Source organism: Coloeus monedula (assembly GCF_965178545.1).
Source record: "Coloeus monedula genome assembly, chromosome: 1".
Classification (NCBI taxonomy): Eukaryota; Metazoa; Chordata; class Aves; order Passeriformes; family Corvidae; genus Coloeus; species Coloeus monedula.
Genome location: NC_138781.1, coordinates 64,661,589 through 64,680,309, shown reverse-complemented (window position 1 = coordinate 64,680,309; position 18,721 = coordinate 64,661,589). Strand labels below are relative to the sequence as shown.

Here is an 18,721-nt window from a genome sequence, read left to right as displayed (position 1 = left end):
TCCTTCCTTCTGCCTTCCCCTACCTGTTCTAGAAATTTACTCTTTAATCTGCAATTAGTTGACATTTTAGGAATCTTTTGGTTCTGGAAAAACAGAGGTGGGCCAACATGTTTCAGATGTGTTGCACCAGTGTGTTCTGTGCTTTTACCCTCATTCAGTTATCTGTCTTTGGAGCTGTAGTTGAAGGAAACTCCATTTCTGATGGATCCATTTATAAGTGTTCTAGAATTCTCTCTTTCAATCTTTTCTCTGCTGAAGATAGTGTCCTGATCACTGTCAAACTCTGATTCAGAGACCATCAGACTGGAGTTGTGTTCTGTACTTCTGTGTTTTATACCTGACAATGAAAAAGCAAAACAAATTCATTAGAAAGGTTTGGGTTTTTAGTAACATCTAACCATCTTCTCCCCTGCTGTGATATGAAAGGTAAGTGAAAGTATTCTCTGCAGTGCAATGTAACAGCATACACCAATACAAAAACTGACTTAGGAAGTATCACATATCATTTCAGATACTCTTATTGCTTCATTGCAGGCCCATCAGTTTATGACTCTGAAATATATGTATTTAAATTTGAAACAACTAGATTATCTTAGTACACACCCAATGAATTTTTAATAGCTTGAATCTGGAAATCAGTCTGTCCACTCAACAACTTTATTAACATGAGTGGCAATGAAACGTCATGGTTTCTACAGAAACATTATCTCCATCTTTCTAGGGCAGCAATTTCTCAGAATGATTTTGCTTCCTTGGATTTGAACATTTCCTCTGCTAAAAACTGGAAGTCAGGTAAATTAAAAGATACATAAACAGCAGCTGAAATCTACTGATGTCTAACAGGGCACTTATGGTTGAGGAGGGAACTGCTGTGCAGCAAAACAGCTCCAAATTAAAGCATGTGCTAAAGAGGAGGAAGGCTTACATGGAGAAAATCTGTGGGGCAATTAAATGTTCTAAATTAAGATAAACTGAAGCTCAGAGCAGAGGCTGAGCCCAAGGCTTTATTAAAGAAATTAACTGATTCTCCCCCAACGACTTCATTGTCTGTTTGTCTCTGCCATTCCCAAACTTGTAGGCCTGCTTCTGGGCTCATGCTGCCTACAAGTATCAATTCAGACACACCAGCTGCACGCCTAGTGGATGAGTTCCCAGGTTGCTATATTGCACTTACCATATTTGGGCCGTAGCTCCATCCTCTCCTGCTCATCTATGTTATCTAGGATGGTGTATTTTGTTTTCTTTCTTATCTTTGTCCTCTTCCTGCTAAAAAGACAGTTACCAAAAAGACATTTAATTCTCACATATGCACACAAATCTGCTCCCCCTTCCTTTGCATACACATACCCCTATATACAGAACATCATTGTACTTTCTCACCTCCACTTAAAAATAGTTCCAGTTTGTACCTGAATAAGGCAGCTGCACAATATGGACAAGACAGTATAGTTTATTTGCTCTCTGATATGGAAAGATGAAGAAAGCAAGGCAGATTGATTTGTTCTCGTAAGCCACAGTTTGTTCAATTCCAACATAGTAACTACAGACACGGTACATGAATATTCATATGCCCCCACAGTTCACAGTGGAGAAGCCACCTTACTACTCAGCCAGCATTACAGCAACAACCAGCCTTGGCCTCCCTTCCATGATCTTCTATAGTGTTCATCTGGCAACTCAAAGTTTTTAAAAGCTCCAAATCTCCAGCCAAATCTTGAGTCTACACCGTCTTTCTCATGCAGTTTCCACAAGGCAAAGGGAATCTCTTGCTGTTCTGTCCTGTGCAGTAATTCCCTCCTCTTTTCCACATGAATTTGTATCAACCTGCCCTCACTCTCAGACACAAGCCACATGAGGACAAAGGACAGAAGCAGCTGAACTCATTAAAAATCCCTCAAATAATCATCCAATACACACAAGCCTGTGAGGCTCCACACCACACTGTGGAGGCGGAATGGGACACACTTTACTATTTAAAGTTTTCTACTAACAGCACTGTTCCTTCAACCATAAAAATAAAATCGGTATCGACTCCCACACATCCTTTACATACTGCAAAGACACCCTAGAAAAAAATAAAAATCCAGAAAGATTTTGATGGCATTTTATTTTTGCTAACACCTGAACAAGCTATCTATTTGCTGAGCTGTTTGAGCTGCAGCAAAAACACTTGCTCTACTGACAGAAGTTGCAGGGGCTTGTCACTTGAAAGAGAATTTCTTATCAGCTCACTAGGAAAGACTGGAGGGGAGGCAGAGAGGGAAACAACATTCAGTAGTATGAGTGTTCCTGTTTAAGGAAAGAGGAAGCAAGAAGTCTGCGTGACTGAGATCACTACAGTACTCCTTGCCTGAAAGCCACATGCAGCCCAGCCACCCACCCCTCCTGTCCAAGGGAGACACGAGACTGGGAGCAGATCCTTTCCCATGGCCTAGAACATTCCTACATCAGTGACCTTCAGGGTGTGCCTTTTTTTCTTAGTATGGAGTACCTGCAGGACTCAGTAGGAGACTAAAGATCTGCAGTATACTCTCAGCATTTTAACATTAATTATCACTTAATGTGAAGGGTACTGCAATATTAACTTTTTGGTTTTCATAATGCAGAAGAGCACAGACACACAAATGGATACTCCTTTTTTCAAAAGAAGTGTGTGTCTACAGAAACAGATATAGGAAGCTCCTCACATGTCCAAAATGAGCTCAGTGATTTAGTGCTATGGACTGGACTAAAATGTGGCGGTTGTGTGCAATTTTTGCATATACCCCATCAAAAAGAAACACAAATCATGTACCTTTTGCAGCAGCAGATGCAGAACCAGGTAAGCCCTACCACGACCACAATCAAAATAAAAACAGATACAGTCACATAGAGTATACTCCACTCTGAAAAAAGAAACACAACAGTGCTTTTTAAGGTCATATGAATACAATAACTTCTAATACAACTCTATTAAAATAACCAATCCTGAGGAATGGGGAGTGGCAACAGGAATGTAGGAAAACTCAGGACCATCATATTCTTATAAGAATTCATAAAAATTTTTAGCCTTTAAGATTAGAAGTGCACATTAGAAAATTTTCTTCCTCTCAAATACCTTTTACCATCCCAAGATACCTGAAGTCTGTGTGGGAACTGACAGTCCTGCAAAGGGTCACGGTTACCACCTCAGTTACCATTCCCTAACTGAAATAAACAGAGGTATACTCTGGGTCTGGCATTTTAGTAGTGCTTTAGAAGAGGAGCTGATTAGAGGTAGATCCTTCTACTCGCACATTTATATTTATAAATCCAAGAAAACAGGAAAGGATACAGACAGATGTGCAATAAATTGAACTCCAACATGTGTATACTCACAGTTGTCAGTGTTACCAGGTTCTAAAGGTCAGTATTGGCCAGTCCAGAACACTGATGTTTTCTTTGCTTAGATCAGACCATACTTCTGGCACAGCAGCATCAGAGAAATTGAAATTGCTGCCTCTTTTCCAGCTTTGCAACAGTCCTACTCAAAAGCTTTGCAATGCTTAACGTTATTCAACAGCCCCTCCAACTGGCCCCAAATTGTTGCAAAATCTCTTTCCCATTACCAAGCTTTCACACTCTTTTCATCAAATAGTGATTCTCTTTAAAATCTAGGCTACTACTGTCAAGACATCATTTCAGGAAATTATTCAAATATCTTTCTATAGAAAGGTATTGTTGGGCTGGAAAACACACACTGTTTAGTCTTCTCTCAGCATCTACCTCTAAGTATTCCCCGTTCTGAGAACAAATAATCAACAGTCTCACAAGATGACAAGTTACTCTTGAAATATATCCCACAACACCCAAACTCACCACAATTACTCTCTCCATCATTTAGATAACGATGAATCAAGTTTTCCATCCACAGCTGGTAGCAAATGCAGCGCTTTGTTATGGGGTCACAGTGCCCATGTCCAGAGCATTTCAAAAGACAGGCTAAGAACAGAACCAAACATAGGGTCAGTTGTGTAAATGTCATACACCCTCTTAATGTAAGACTAGATTGGTGGCAAAGTGTCTGCTCATAACACTGTGATATGTTTTGAAACTCCCCTTCCTTTGGGCCTATGTGTCAAATAGATCTACAGTTTAACAGATTGCTGGCTGTGAGGAGAAAGAATGTAATCAGAGTATATTTATAACAGGACAACAATCCTTTTCAACCAGTAAACAAAGACTGAATTTACTATACCATCAGTACCTATTTTATCACTGGAGCTTGCTTACTTTCTTTGTATTTGAATTGTTGTGTCCTGATTTTAAATTATGGAGAAGTCATGTCTGTAATACCTACATATCATAAAGGGTTGACATTACTATTGGAGCTTAAAATAAGCTTAGAAGTTCAAGCATCTTTTTGGGCAAAAGAAAGAGTTCATTATAGGAAACCCCAGCGGCCTGTGTACATTGCAAAGATTAGAAGACTAGGTGGTAACATAGCGATCACCTCTTTTGTTTGATACAGGCAGACAAGAACAAGTTAGATTACAAACCTATTTACTGAACTCTAAAAGCCCTGAAGGAAGCAGAGATATGAAACATATCTACTTTATGGCTATATTAAGTTTTGCACATCTTCTAAGAAAAGGCAGTAGGTAGGGTATCTTTATCCTCATTCCACAGGCCTTCCTGATGCAGACCAGATTAGGATGTGCTTTTGCCTGCTGATACAGATGATGTCTTTTAAAAGTAACTCAGACCAGTCTACCTACCACAAATCACGAAGCATTTTAAGTAATGTCCTCAACATAATCTTTTGTAAAGCTACACCCACCAAGCCCAGACACCAGATGGCAGACAGAAGGACTTCATGCAGTGTTTCCAGGTGCTATGTTAGCCAAACGTCTACAAAGTTCCGAGATGAGCAAGCACAATCCAAAACGTACCAGCCGTGTCAACTCGTAGGACTTTAAAAAGCAAGAAGTCAGCTTTCTGCTTCAAAAGCTGCACGTGCAGAGTCCGTGAAACATCTGATGCTTTGATCACTGTGGCAGGATGCCCGTTCTGCACGTAGAACACAACTGCAGTGCTGCAGAAAGAACAGCTAAGGTCAGGACTGCTGTCACAGATCACTTTCGTCAGGCATTCAGCAATAAAGGCATATAGCCTTTAGTCTTTTTTGTTTCTGGAAAGCCAGTGTCACCACTGACAAAGATTAGGGAACTCTCTCCGTGGAGGAGTCAACTGATCTTCATTCTGAGCTGGGAGCACTAGCAGTTCTCTGGCTTCTCAGTTTCAGAGAAGACAGGTGAGGTAACAGCAAATATAATTCCCTCCTTGGTCTTCCTGACTTTTGCTTTAAGAAGTATGTATATATTTGCTTTCTCCACTCTCATGTAGAGCCTGTCACAAAACACTCCGAAGCAATTTCACTAACTTTAGGAAATTGTATTTAATAGGAGAAAAAGCTCAGAAGCAAAGGACCCAGAGTACTTCACGTGGAAGCCCTCCTGCCCTGTCATCCACAACTTTTAAGTTGGATGGTGTTGATCTCACCCTGCATTAGACACTTCAGGGAACATTTTAATTTGAAAAGCTCTGACTAAAAATATCATAGCTATAAATACTAGACTTTCCAAACTGTGTTTTTAAATTTTAAGAGGTTCCCCAAGAGCTAAATAAACACCAAAATGGGTTTTAAATTACCAAGTAGTTGACAAGAAGTAATTTAAAGCTAACTCATGTCAACAGGTTCTACCAATCATGCTGAGAAGTTTCTCTGGGTACGCACAGCCATCTCTAGCACTCTACACCAAGGAGAGGGCGTATTTCTTCTTCACAGTAAAACACCACATTTAAGAGAATCCACTGTGGAGTGTTCTGTGCAAAAAATGCATTTTCACCACCAGTTACGTGGGAAAATGTTTATAAAATATTACAAACATCAAAACCATGGAGAAGAAGTAGGAGAAAAAAGAGGGAATAAAATAGATTTGATCAAATAGAGCTGGAACCTTATTTTGAAATGCAATACATGTTTCACTGTGAGAAAGTCTGTTTATCTTGCTCCATTCAGCATTTGGAAAAAACAGAAGCACTGTATGGAACAAGACACTGAAATACATATGCATGTACTTTCTTTAAAGGAAAAAAAAGGTATATAGAAAAATTTGTTTTTTTTTTTTTTAAACAAAACACTTCAGTTCTGAGCCTCCACAGAGTTTGCTTCGTCAGTTTTCTACCACAGAAGAAATTCACCTTTTAAAGTATATTCTGTTGAGAAGTATAGCATTTTTTGTCATCTTAGGAAAGATTATTTTGCAACTAATTATGAGCTGTGAGAGAGGCAAAGAAAATCACAAGTCCTCCTGGCACAGCAGGACATCTTTGTACCTTATATCTGAGTAGGCTTGTATCTTCTGAACTTTGATATCTGAATCCAAAACATTCAGCAATACAGCCAGCTGTCTCACCAGAGTGTCCTTCTGCTGCTCACTCAGCTGTCCCACTCCAACCTGCAGGATCAGCTCCACCAGACCACTCCTTTTGGGATCTGACAGAAGAAGAACATGCTATTCCTTCAGAGCCTGGCAGATACTTCAGTACAACATGCACTACTTGAAAGTATTTATTAATACTGTAGTTTTCTGCATAAGACCCATATCACTGATAAGCCAACTCTTTCATGTACTTAGAGAAGTACTTAGCCTATATCATCACGTTCTCTCTGAAATAAACGTGGTGGGTCATGAAATAGCAACCCATCTTATCAATACAAATAAAGTACTTCAGGGTGCACTTTCAGCATTTACACATTTCTGTGCAGAAGAGCAACTTCTGCTCCCTTAAATGCTGCCATCTTAAAGTCAGAGGTAAGGACTACATGAGTCCAATTACCAAGTTCACTGCTAATTATCTGCTACTGACTACCACCCAGGAAAAGGGAGCCAAAGATGGACTTGTATGCAAGCATGCAAGACTGTGAGTGAGTCTAAATGAGGATGGTTAATTTGAGAAGTATTGGGTATGTTTACCCTGCCTACCCTTACAAACTGAGAGTTCTGTTAAATAGTACTTGAACTTCTAGAGTGTCTTGCAAACAAAACAAACTTCACAGATATCCCATGAGAATCATAATCCATTTACTACGACTACATTCAACAATAAAGTAAGGAACAGAAATAAAATCATTGCCAGGGGCCAGACAAACAAGGTATCTCTGACAGACCAAAGATTTCACACTCTCTTCCTGACACTTCAACTTCCATCCTTTAGCTATTTCACCTGCATTTACAACCCCCTGAAATTCTTTCAGCATGTTTTTTTTTCTTTCAGGATTAAAGAAGAAAAACAAAAAAAGCCACAGTTTCAACCATCAAACAGAAACATTTGTACTTAAATTTAATGGTCAGCTCCTATCTCTTTCTACTGGCCAAACTAATTAACAACCAGAAAAAGAAACAAAAAACCTACAATGAATGAGAAGCAACAAAAGCCTAATGAAAATATTAACCAGTAAGTATAGTTGTTATCTACTTATGGTGCCAACTACAGGGACTGTAGTAGTTAAGAATCCAGATGTCAACTTTTCACACACTTGGACCTAGTCAGAGAACAGTAAGAAGTTAGGAAAATAGAGACCTGTTTTCTCTGTGTTTTAACTTGAGAGATTCTCATCAACATCTAAATAAATAAGTGAAAAGGAGAACAAAGATGTGGTATTCACAACATGTCGATGACCTTTTAATTGTCATACCAGGCCGCACTTCAACAGTTGCTGAATCAACATCTGAGTCTCCCTTAGCATCCGTCACTTTCAAGTGGAAAGTATAGGTTCCTTCCACCAGATTAGTTAACTGCAGTACTGCCTCGTGGTCTGAGCCATGGATCACATCCTGCAAAAACAAGGTCCAGAATAGTTACATCCTCAGAGAAAGATGCAGGTGTCATTATCGAGTCGGCTATCTGGTATGATGGTATGTGTTCTTGCTTTGACTTTTGGGACAAATGTGACCTACCCAGAGTTTATAGCAGAGTAATGAAATTTGGAAGTGACAGAGTAATGAAATTTGGAAGTGACAGTCTATGGATATTTTCATTAAAAATACCCCAGAGAGAAGAGCTGACAATCTGAAGAACTCATCTGCTTGAAAATCCAAGACAGCTATATTAATATTTTTCAATGTTTTTCCAGTATCCCTAGTTCTGCTGTCTTAACTCCTAATTTCCTCTCCTTGGAATTCATGTATTTTCAACTATCAACTGTGCCAGCTATATCTAAGCTAAACCTCTTCCATTCTTACACACTCATGTGAATTGCTTCTAGAAGCTTTTTTTATGATTTTGCTTTTTGTCCTCTTCCAGTGCTTGCTGATTTGTCACTATCTTCCTGAGCGCAAAGAGCTGTCCACAACACTTCTTGCAAATAGGGAAAAAAATTATCCCAGTTTTATTAACTGACAAATAACTGAAGTTTATAATCAGGTATTTCTCCTGTTAGCCCCACTCAGAGAGTAGAATCCACTGCCCTAATGCCCCAAGCTATTCACCATCATCTGCGAGGGAAGGTACCTACGCATCTAATGCCAAACACCATTTTTGCCTTAAAGTTTTACTTCATATGGTACCAGGCAGGATTCCTTAATCTTTATTTGTACTTCTTGCTCTCTCAGACCCTTCCTCCTTTAGAATATCTGAATTTCAGATAATCCTTTTCTCTCAAACACATTACCGTCATATTATCATCAATTACTCTTAAACAGACACAGCTTTATTCTTCTGTCTCGAGTCTTTCCCAACTAAGTTTGCATTGCTGCAGTCCTTAGTTACTGTATTCTCTAGCTGTACTGAAAATATCACCAGCCTCTTGAACCGCAGCATTACAGAGAGCAGGAGAGACAAACCAGAAACAAGGCACCACACCTGACAGCATCTTATGGGTCATACCTGCTCTCCCTGCTGCAGTGGTGTTATGTGCATAACAAAAGCCAAATTTCATTACAACCTTCAAGAAACTTACCCCAGCTGCTGGGCTTTGACCATCCCGAATCCACAAATATGACACAATCCCCTGGTCATCAGCAGACCCTGAGCCATCCAAGGTAACAGAGTTGTTTGGAAGCACTAGAACATGCTTCCCACCAGCATGTGCCCGGGGTGGACTGTTGTTTTCTAGCCATAAAAATAGTGGAGAAGGATTTGCTTTCAAAACATGAAATGACATGCCATTGCCAATACACCCACACTGCAATTCTTTACCTGATGATTACAGACAATAACAACAGAACCTCATGTCGAAGCTACAGGGAAAGAATGAGTGGGTATACAAAATCTGGCTCTGAGCATATTGCAGTCTAATAAAAACAGAGGTGCACCATAAGGAGAAAGATCTTTTTCAAAAAGCATTGTGGGATATTCTATTTACAGTCTCACAATAACTTAAACATCAGATCTTCTCAGTCAAGCAAAAAGATTTTCTGCCTACTTAGAAACAGTCCAGCAGGAGATCATCATGCTGGGACCTTTCCATCTGGAAAATCACTTATTACCCAATAGAAGCTTGTGCAAGATCTTGTATCTTCAAAATGCCTGTATTTAGGCAAAATGCAGTCAGGAAACTTAAGAGCAAGTCTAATTCCCAAATATTTTTTGCTCACCACTAGCACTGAAACTAAGGCATGCATTGGGCACATGGTGAAAAAAAGTCAAAGAAACATGAACATGATCTCTTTCCAGAAACCAGACATCACTGATTTTTTTTTAGAACACAACTGGTAAGCCAGGGCTCAAGGAAGCTGTGGAGCTGAGTGAAATACCTCACTGGACACAAATAGTTGGCCCCAGGCAGATCTCAGGGGTGTTGGCTGTAACAGCATAGGGTTGTCTGTGATACAACTGATCTTGTCTCTTCCAAGTAAAATGAGTTGACTAAATTTGATTATTGGAAAACTGAGTATTTTTAATACTGAACCTGCAACTGTAGACAGAACTTACTGTGGCTACACCTCACAGCACAAACGAGACCATGGACACATTTGGGCAGAGCTGTTGCCATCTATTTCTAACTGAATACTAACTGAAACTCTGAAAAAGTTCAAGCAATGATGCACATGAGTAAAACAAAGTCCAGCTTCTTCTCCAAGATGCACATGGGTCACAGCAATCCCAATCCCAAGGAGAAGTTGGGAAGAGAATGGATTGGGAGCAGTCAGCATAATGCCACTAAGCCTTGAAGAGAAGGACTTGGGGTGTTGACTGATAAGAAGCTCAGCATGCCCCCACAATGTGCACTTGCAGTCCAGAAACACAACTGCACCCTGGGCTTGCTGAAGTCAGCACATCCCTGGGAGGGTCAAAGGCCAGGTTGGATGGGACCTTTGAGCTACCTGGTCTAGTGGAAGGTGTCCCAGCCTATGGCAGGGGTTTGGAACAAGATGATTTTCAAGGTCCCTTCAAACCCAGACCATTCTATGATTCTATGAGTATCCTGTTGGGAAAAAAACCCCAAAAAACATGAAATACCCCATACCACCACAACTCTTTCTCTGTATAATTTAAAAAAAGCCCAAACAAAAACAAACCCACCACAACAACACATCACTGAAAAAAAAATAAAACCAGGTCTTTTAATACTAAATTTTTAAGTGGAAACTGGTTCACTGAGATGTGACTTCTTGGATGTTACCTTAAAATCCACAGTAAAACTGCTTTTCTGCTCAAAGCTTAATTTCAAACATAAAATAAAAAAATATCTTCTTAATGATGTAGACATACAATTGTCAAAAATACTATTTTGGAGCACATTTATTACAACTAATTTTGCATATATTGAACACTAAAACAGCTTGCATCAAATGAAATTCATTCTGCCAGTCACTCACAATACTACTTGACTAAAAAAGAGCAGTTAAGTCTTCTTAAACACATTTGAAATATAACAACAAATATGTTACACCTTTCTGTTCTGATTTCCTTTACATTAGGTCAGTGACTGAATGAACTGTCCAGCTGCCCACCACGCCCTAAGAAGCAGCAGCCAGGCTTACCTTCCTTCACAGTAATGGAGAGCACAGATGCACTGCTCAAGCCCTGCTGGTCTTTCACAGTCAGCCTGAAGCGATAGGTACCAACCTGGAGACCAGTCACAGTTGCTATTGCCTTGTCATCATTTTCCATCTGTACAGAGCTTGGCCCACTGAAACAAAACATCTCACAAAAATCATCGCGCCTAGCCAGCCAGACTGTGAGTTCAGCAGCACTGCTCAGGCCTTTTGCTTTTATGTGTTGTAGTTCTACTACTGCTATAAGCACTGATGGCTAAAGAACTATTTGAGACATGAGTTTAGAGAATTGATTAATACTTTCTTTCAAGACATTAAAAGCACCCAAGCACACATCTCCACCTATGAGAAGAGCAGAAAATATCCTCCAGAACTTCAACCTCACCATGGTTCTATTTCATGGGAGAATGCACATGATATTGCTCTAAGAGCAACTCACAATCTGTACAGGCTGCCAGCAGACCTCTTCCTGTACCAGGTATGACAGCTGCATGAGCTAAAATACCCTGTCTTTTTATTAAGGATCAGTTAGATTTGCACATAAATGTACAATTATAAGCTTTTGTAAAACATTTTCAACCACCATTCAAGAGTCATTTAGTCACCCGTTACTGAAAGTTCAGGCTAAAATGACTGACACTTTACTGTTCAACAAAAAAGTGATTGAAAAATCTTAGTTCTAAGCACTAATGGAAAAACTGTGTATTACAGGAGGGTACCCAAGCCTGCTACTTGCTTTTTAACAGGAGACACAGAAGTTCCTGTAATTTTCTCTTAATTTTATAAAAGTAGGCCTCAAAATGAAACATTGCAAACATAGGTAGAGACTACCTATGGTAGGTCTGAGCTTTTCAAGTTCAACTTGAAATTACTATTTCTTATGCTATTACTACTCAAGTGGGATGGTCCTGAAAGCAGTTCTCTAACAGAGCATCATTCAACACAATTGCATAAGAGGCTCTAGATTAAATCACTTTCACTTTGCTCTCTATTTTACTGGAGATGAGTAAAATCTTTAGATACCTGATATTTTCCCAATGATAGAAGACAATGCCCTGATCATCTTGGCTTTTGCTTCCATCCAGTGTAGTACTTTCTACTGGGAAGGTCAATTCCTTGTCAGGGCCAGCCACAGCTACTGGAGGACTGTTATTTTCTGCAAAATTAGTATTTAGTGTATGACATTTTAGTGTATGCCAGTCACTGGCAAGGCTTGCCCATGAGAGGGAAGATTTTACACAGAGTATTTTAATAAAATTCTGATATATTGGTTCAAAAGGTACAAACCACAAGTATGACACGCACAAGCCAGCAGCTGGGAAAAGTCAACTCTGCAACAAGCCAAATCCCACAGCAAGTACTTCCCTTTTTCATAGTCATATCTGAAAGCACAGTCCCAGTCCCAAAAATCTTGCTGCATACTCAATGCATTACATAAAATGACGCAAAACATGAGTGGTGGAGTATTCTCCTGGTTCCACCAGTCCACCCCTTTTAAAATCTCCCACACAAATATGATTCTTTGCCCTCAGAGAAGATATTGACCCATTCTGTCTGCTGCTCAAGGCCAGCATGATGCCACTAAGTTAATGTCAAATCAGAGCCTTTGAGAATTTAGTGCAGAAATATATGACCTGTTACTCTGTTTTCAGCCTCTGCTTTTGTGACAAGGTAAAACTGACAATGCTACAATTTTCCTGGGTTTTTATTTACCCTTTGTCTTGACTTTAGCAATAGCATCTTTCTAACTCCACACTATAATGGGTCTAAAAGGCTCCACCACAATTCGTGTTCTTGATTCCTGCAGTGAATGATTGCTGTAAAATTGCCCCAGAAGGGATCACCTACAAAAGATTTGTATTAAGCAACAACAGGAAGATAAAACATTTCCCCATGGTAGAATGTGAGACCTGCACATGGGCAGAAAAGGCCACTGTGGATGCAACAGGCAAACATACTGTGAAAAAAAGAAAAAAAAAAGACATTAAAAAAATCTCATGAAGCCCAGACCATCTGGGCTTATTCATCATTTGGCTCCCAAACCTAAATAAACATGTGAAAGATGCAGCTTTTGAAAAGTCCTTGGTTGACACTTTTCCCTAGGAAACACAATGCAATTCATTTGAGTGAATTCAAATCACACAAGGACTCTTGCAGGAGAATTGCAAAACAATAAGAAAACTGAGCAAAGCACTGATTGATACTCTGAGCAGCTTTCAAAACAGACTTTGTAGGACATTAAACTCAAGAGCTACAATTTGGCTTTTACAAGCACACTCAAACAGATCTCTGTTGCCTTACATAACCAGGCTGGTGTGAACCCTCAGGATCACCACCTGGTTGTGTATGATTCTACACTTGACTGCCTGCTTTGAAAGCAAATGGAGGTGGACAAGTCCTTGATCCAGGGGTACCAGGCATTCAAGCTGCCACATCAGTGGTGCAATGTGGGGAGAGGAGGTGTTGGAGAACAGCACCAAGGCACCAGGCTGGGCCAGCCCTGAGGGACCCAGACATGCCTGCACTGACTTACCAGGCTGCACGATCAGTGTGACCTCGGCTGTGGAGCGCTGCTGTGCAGAGTCTGTCACAGTCAGCTGGAACGTGTAATCTCCTTCCTGCATTGCAGAGAGCTGCAGGTACGGCGTCCGCACCCCCTTCACAGCATCGGTAAGGACAGAGCACGAGAGAAAACAGAAATGGCTGTGGGTAATGAAAGGTCTTACAGAGCAAATGTAAGAGATAAGAAATGTTTAAATTCATGAATACAATGTTTGAGCAAGGAGTTTATGCACTTTGCAGATAAAGAGGAGGCTTAAAATCTGGTGCACAGACAGAGGTAATGTGTTCACTATTGCGAATATTCACTGTTCCTACCAACCCGGAGAAATATATCTATAAGCAATGAATCCTAATCTCTTCTGTTGGTATAACCACTGCATTATTTTTCCACAACATAATTGTGAAATACATGGAACCTTACCATTCTCAATCAGGAAATTAAACACTGATGAAAATTCCTACAGCTTATTCCATTTCCTTAGGGATATTTTAAAAACAAACATCATGACATCCTTTAGTACTTATAAAAACTGTTAAATGCAAAACCAAGCTTGACTTGAAGACAGATAGACAGGGTTATGGGAAAAAAAACCCCATATTAAACAAGACAGATCTGTCCTGAGTTTACTCTTTCAGCAGTATTTGCTGGTACCTATAGAAGCTCATTAAATGACTGGGCCCAGCTATAGATCCTTTTGCTAATAAAATGAACATTTGTGGCATCTCTCATATGAGGAATACCAAATCATAATGCAATTAGGTTTGGCTTTTTTTTGGGATAAAGATGGTAATAAAAACAAAGGGACTTGATAAACAATTACCTAACCAGAAGAGGTACTTGTTACATTGCACTCTAACAGTGGATATCATGTAACACACCACAGACCAGTATCCTCCGGAGTGGTCCAGAGAAGGGACACAAGGATGGATCAGAGGGCTGGAGCACCTCTCCAAAAAAAGGCTGAGAAAGTTGGGGTTGTTCAGCCTGAAGAAGAGAAGGCTCTGGGCAGACCTTATTGAAGTCTTCCAGTATACCTAAAGGGGGCTTATAAAAGGAGAGAGAGGGACTTTGTATATGGGCAGATGGTGACAAGACAAGAGGGAATAGCTTCAAACTGAAAGAGAGCAGGGTTATATTAGATATTAGAAGAAATTATTTACTCAGAAGTGGTGAAGCACTGGCACAGGTTGCCCAGAGAAGCTGTGGATGCCCCATCCCTGGAAGTGTCAAGGCCAGATTGGATGGGGCCCTGAATAACCCGGTCTAGTGAGTGACATCCCTGCCCGTGGCAGGGTGTTGGAACAAGATGATCTTCAATGTCCCTTCCAACCCAAACCATTCTATGATTCTGTGATCCTTAGCTTCAAGCACATGAAGAAGATTACTTGTAGAGGAATTCCTTGTGGAATGGGGGCATAGGATACCCCAGGAGGGCTTGGGCATCCCAGGGCTGTTGCAGAAGTACCCCTGACGGGGCCTCAGGCTGAAAACAGGCTTGCAAGGCACCTGCTAGCCAGCAGCCTTGAACAGCCTTGGGAAAAGGTATACACTGGTCAGCTCCCCCGCTGCTTAGAGGCTTTCTCATGGGAAAGGGGCGTGAACTTTGCAAAGTATAACTTGGTGAAAGTAAACAATAAAACTGGAGCACGATGCTCAAATCGTATTGGTGTTCGTGTCATGACTCCGGCTGGTTCCCCTGCACCCGGGACCCCCCCCCCCCCACTAAAATTACTAGTCTGTTGAAAAGAAACTGTAACATGCACTTGCACTTCCACATTAAATACCCAATGAATCCATTGGATATGTTAAGCTGTCATTCCTTTCCTTCAGAAAGGTTGTTTTAAGATTGAATGGCTCTCAAAAACTACAAGTTCAGTTTGTTTAGGTGCTTTTGGAAAGTTTTTGACTTGGTGGATGATCAGAAATAAGTCATTATGCTATAAGTCCTTCTATAATTCTTAAATTTCCTCTACAGTGTAGGCTTGCATTAATAATATTATTCCTTTCCTAAACAGATCTATAGAGCAATCTCTTTCCAGTTCTGAAGGTCTAAAGCATTTGCCAACCTGGCAGAAATTGTCTCTTATAAAAAATGGCTTCTGAGTTCCAGCTGGCTTCATTACATTAATTATCTCAACAGCCTACAGAGCTATAAGAATCTTCAACTTACCAGATGCAAGTCCAATGAAAATATTTATTAACTTCTCAGATTAAAAAAAAAAAAAAACAAAACAACAACAAAACCAAAAAAGTCATAAAAATAAGAAAATAAATTCTGTAAGGCTTCACTGGAAACCCAGTTTTAGTGAGCATAAAAACCCGCCACAGAGCATGGCTGCATAAACAGTGCCAAAAGGTCTTGTCATCTTTCACTCAGAAAATTAAGTTTCTATTTGAGTTCTACTCTCTCCAGGAGAAAGTGTTTCAAGAAAACTCTGACTATCCCCACATTCTCCTATAACCAGTTTTCACTCTGCCCAGAACCTCAGAAGATGGGAGCCTGTGAAACAGCCTCTAAGGTTCAAGGACAGAAAATGTGAACTTGAAGTCTTTCCAAACCACCAGGGAACAAGCAAGTTTGTTTAGCCCCGAAGAATGAAAAAAATTATGAAAAGGAATTAAAAGTAGTATCTAAAATAAGAGCTGAATACATGTGAGATAAAAACAAAACCAGAATAACATCACTCTAGGTATTTCAGTGCTTCTGAGCAGTTACTTAGGTATGTGTTTGCTCATGTTAGAGGCAAAGATAAAAGATCTTTTCAATCCTATGCAAGGAGAAACACACATACCTGCATTGCTACAACCTTGCCTTTGCTTTTGGGACTGAGCGACCACTCATAGCTGACAATTTCATGGTCATCACTGCTCTGATTTCCGTTCAGTGTGATGAAGTTCTGGGGCAAAGTGACTGCCTGATTAGGTCCTGCATTAGCAACAGGTGGGTAATCCACTGGCTTGTTGACAGTCAGAGATGCAATGGTGGAGTTGGTTGCTCCATCTGAATCAATCACTGTGAGTCTACAACATGAAAAACAGTATCTGTTAAGATGGACTTCTGCCAACTTCTAAATTGAAATATTAATCTTTTTCTGGCACTTTTTCAAACACCACCTAAACAAGAGGCACTGATTATATGATATGAACTTCTGCTTCAGACACACATATCCCTCAACTAAGGTAAGAAAGAAATTCAGAAAACTGTTTACAAACACAACTTTCAACCTTTAAGAAAAACAAAAAAAAGCCTAGTTATTCTGGATCCCAGATTAAACCCTTTACCTGCTGTCAATAGCAACAGCTCCATTCACTGCAAACTCTTTTAGAAATGTACTTGGTAAAAAAAAGGGATTTTATTCATCCCCTATAGTGAAACAGTCCCTGTCAACATCTGCATCTAAAACTACACTGGATATTCAGGACCTCTGCTTATAGAATAGCAACAGATCATGGCACACTATTACTAATTTTAATGGTGCTTAAAATCAATGTCAAGTCACAGAACTAAAAATGTACAGTGTTTTTAAAAAGCCAGACATTACTGCCTCTCAGAAATACAAAATCATCTTAAAAAGAGACTGCTGCAGGCACTTCAAAGGAATAACAGCTGCCCTCTGCAGTGTTGTAACCAACTAATCTCTAATCCACCTCTGCTGTGAAAACTGCATACAGCTGACCACATGGAAGAGAACCTGAGCAGGAACAAAACTAGTGTTCATTACCTCAGACATTAGGGAACACATATATTTTGCAATGGGTGCACATCCATGCATATCACGGGCACTGGATTTTTTTGACCAGCTAATTTCTTGTAATCTTCAACACACTGCTCTACTGTTCAGGTAAATCAGCCTCCCCCAAAGGTGAAGAGATATAACAACTGACTTCCTAATTCCCTAGGGTTTGGAACACACTTAGAAGCATTGCTTGTAAGCAAAATCTGCCCCTTTTAATACGGAAAAAAATTAACACTCATTTCTGCTACTGTATGAAATGGAACAACTCCAGATAAAGAACACAGAATTAAAGTGGAAGCTGTAGGACTTCTGGTGAAGCTTATGCAAAGCACCGCAGTTAATGGCTATGTATGCTGGCTTCAACATTCTGCTGATGCTACACTGATACATAATATATTGCCTGGTAGGCAACCCACTGGCAGCCAAAGAACCCAAGCTGGGTCAGTGGGAAGTCTGCCTCTATGCAGACTGGGCTTTAGTAAGTTCAGAAAAAAAGGACTGATTTTTACTAGAGCACCCAGAACCACAAACATTGCTTCCATTGTCGAGGTAAACCCCAGATTCAGCAATACATAAATGGAGGAAACCAGTAGCAAGGCAAACTCTTTTATAGAGAACAGAATGACTCTTAGTAAAATCAGCATAAAACAATGCCTTGTGAGGATCAGTCTGCCAATATTATTCTGTCTGCCACCACCCTTCAGAGGATGACTTTCACAGCCTGACTGCATAGTTTCATTCAGGGCACAAGCCAACTGCTAAGCTGAGAAAGAAAAATAGTCTGTCACAGTTATTGCTGGAAGTGGGGACATATTTAATTTACAATACCTTCTTTTCTGTAATTTTGTGTTGTAAAGGATCACTGCAAGCACTTTTTAATAAAACTGCTCCATATGTCTCTGTACTGTGCAAAATGAAGAGTAACAGTATGCAGATGAAAAATTAAGTTTTTTGTTTGAGGAGATACATGTGAGCACTGAAAGAAACAAACATTTAGCTGATATTACAGATAAGCCCCCAAGAAAATCATCATGCAGGTACCTGAAGGTGTAGTTTCCAGGAACAAGGTTAGACAAGTGCAAGACAGGTGTGTCAGCAGATGCCTTCTGCTCTCGCAAGGGACCTTTAATTTCCTCCCAGTGGTAACTCACTATCTTCACATCATCCATGCTTTCTACATTCATTAAAGAAAAACATATCACTTTCTTGTAGCAATTGCTGGAATGAATACTTGAGTCATTCATACACTCATTCCTAACTGGTTTTCTACAATTGTCTCTTCAAACATAGTTAAATGAGCTTCATGAACCACAGATTCCAAGTTACCTTTGGTATGTTTTATCTAAACAATTCTTCACACACATGAATTTAAAAAAAAAAGTCAGTCTCAGACTCTG

At 40.0% G+C, this 18,721-nt stretch overlaps 1 protein-coding gene across 1 annotated transcript in view; it reads right to left on the bottom strand.

The window, feature by feature from the left end:
• Window positions 1-158: 158 nt before the first annotated feature.
• Window positions 159-18,721, bottom strand: part of KIAA0319 — a gene marked incomplete at its 3' end in the record, with an annotated part of 31,921 nt that continues 13,358 nt past the window's right edge. The window contains exons 7-19 of the mRNA XM_082289674.1: window positions 18,366-18,498; window positions 16,380-16,608; window positions 13,558-13,681; window positions 12,048-12,180; window positions 11,010-11,158; window positions 8,984-9,135; window positions 7,721-7,859; window positions 6,358-6,517; window positions 4,911-5,053; window positions 3,838-3,960; window positions 2,795-2,885; window positions 1,175-1,266; window positions 159-337 (exon numbers count right to left, since the gene is read on the bottom strand). Of these exons, the coding sequence (XP_082145800.1) occupies window positions 159-337; window positions 1,175-1,266; window positions 2,795-2,885; window positions 3,838-3,960; window positions 4,911-5,053; window positions 6,358-6,517; window positions 7,721-7,859; window positions 8,984-9,135; window positions 11,010-11,158; window positions 12,048-12,180; window positions 13,558-13,681; window positions 16,380-16,608; window positions 18,366-18,498 (1,847 nt within the window). The remainder of the gene's footprint in view (window positions 338-1,174; window positions 1,267-2,794; window positions 2,886-3,837; window positions 3,961-4,910; window positions 5,054-6,357; window positions 6,518-7,720; window positions 7,860-8,983; window positions 9,136-11,009; window positions 11,159-12,047; window positions 12,181-13,557; window positions 13,682-16,379; window positions 16,609-18,365; window positions 18,499-18,721) is intronic.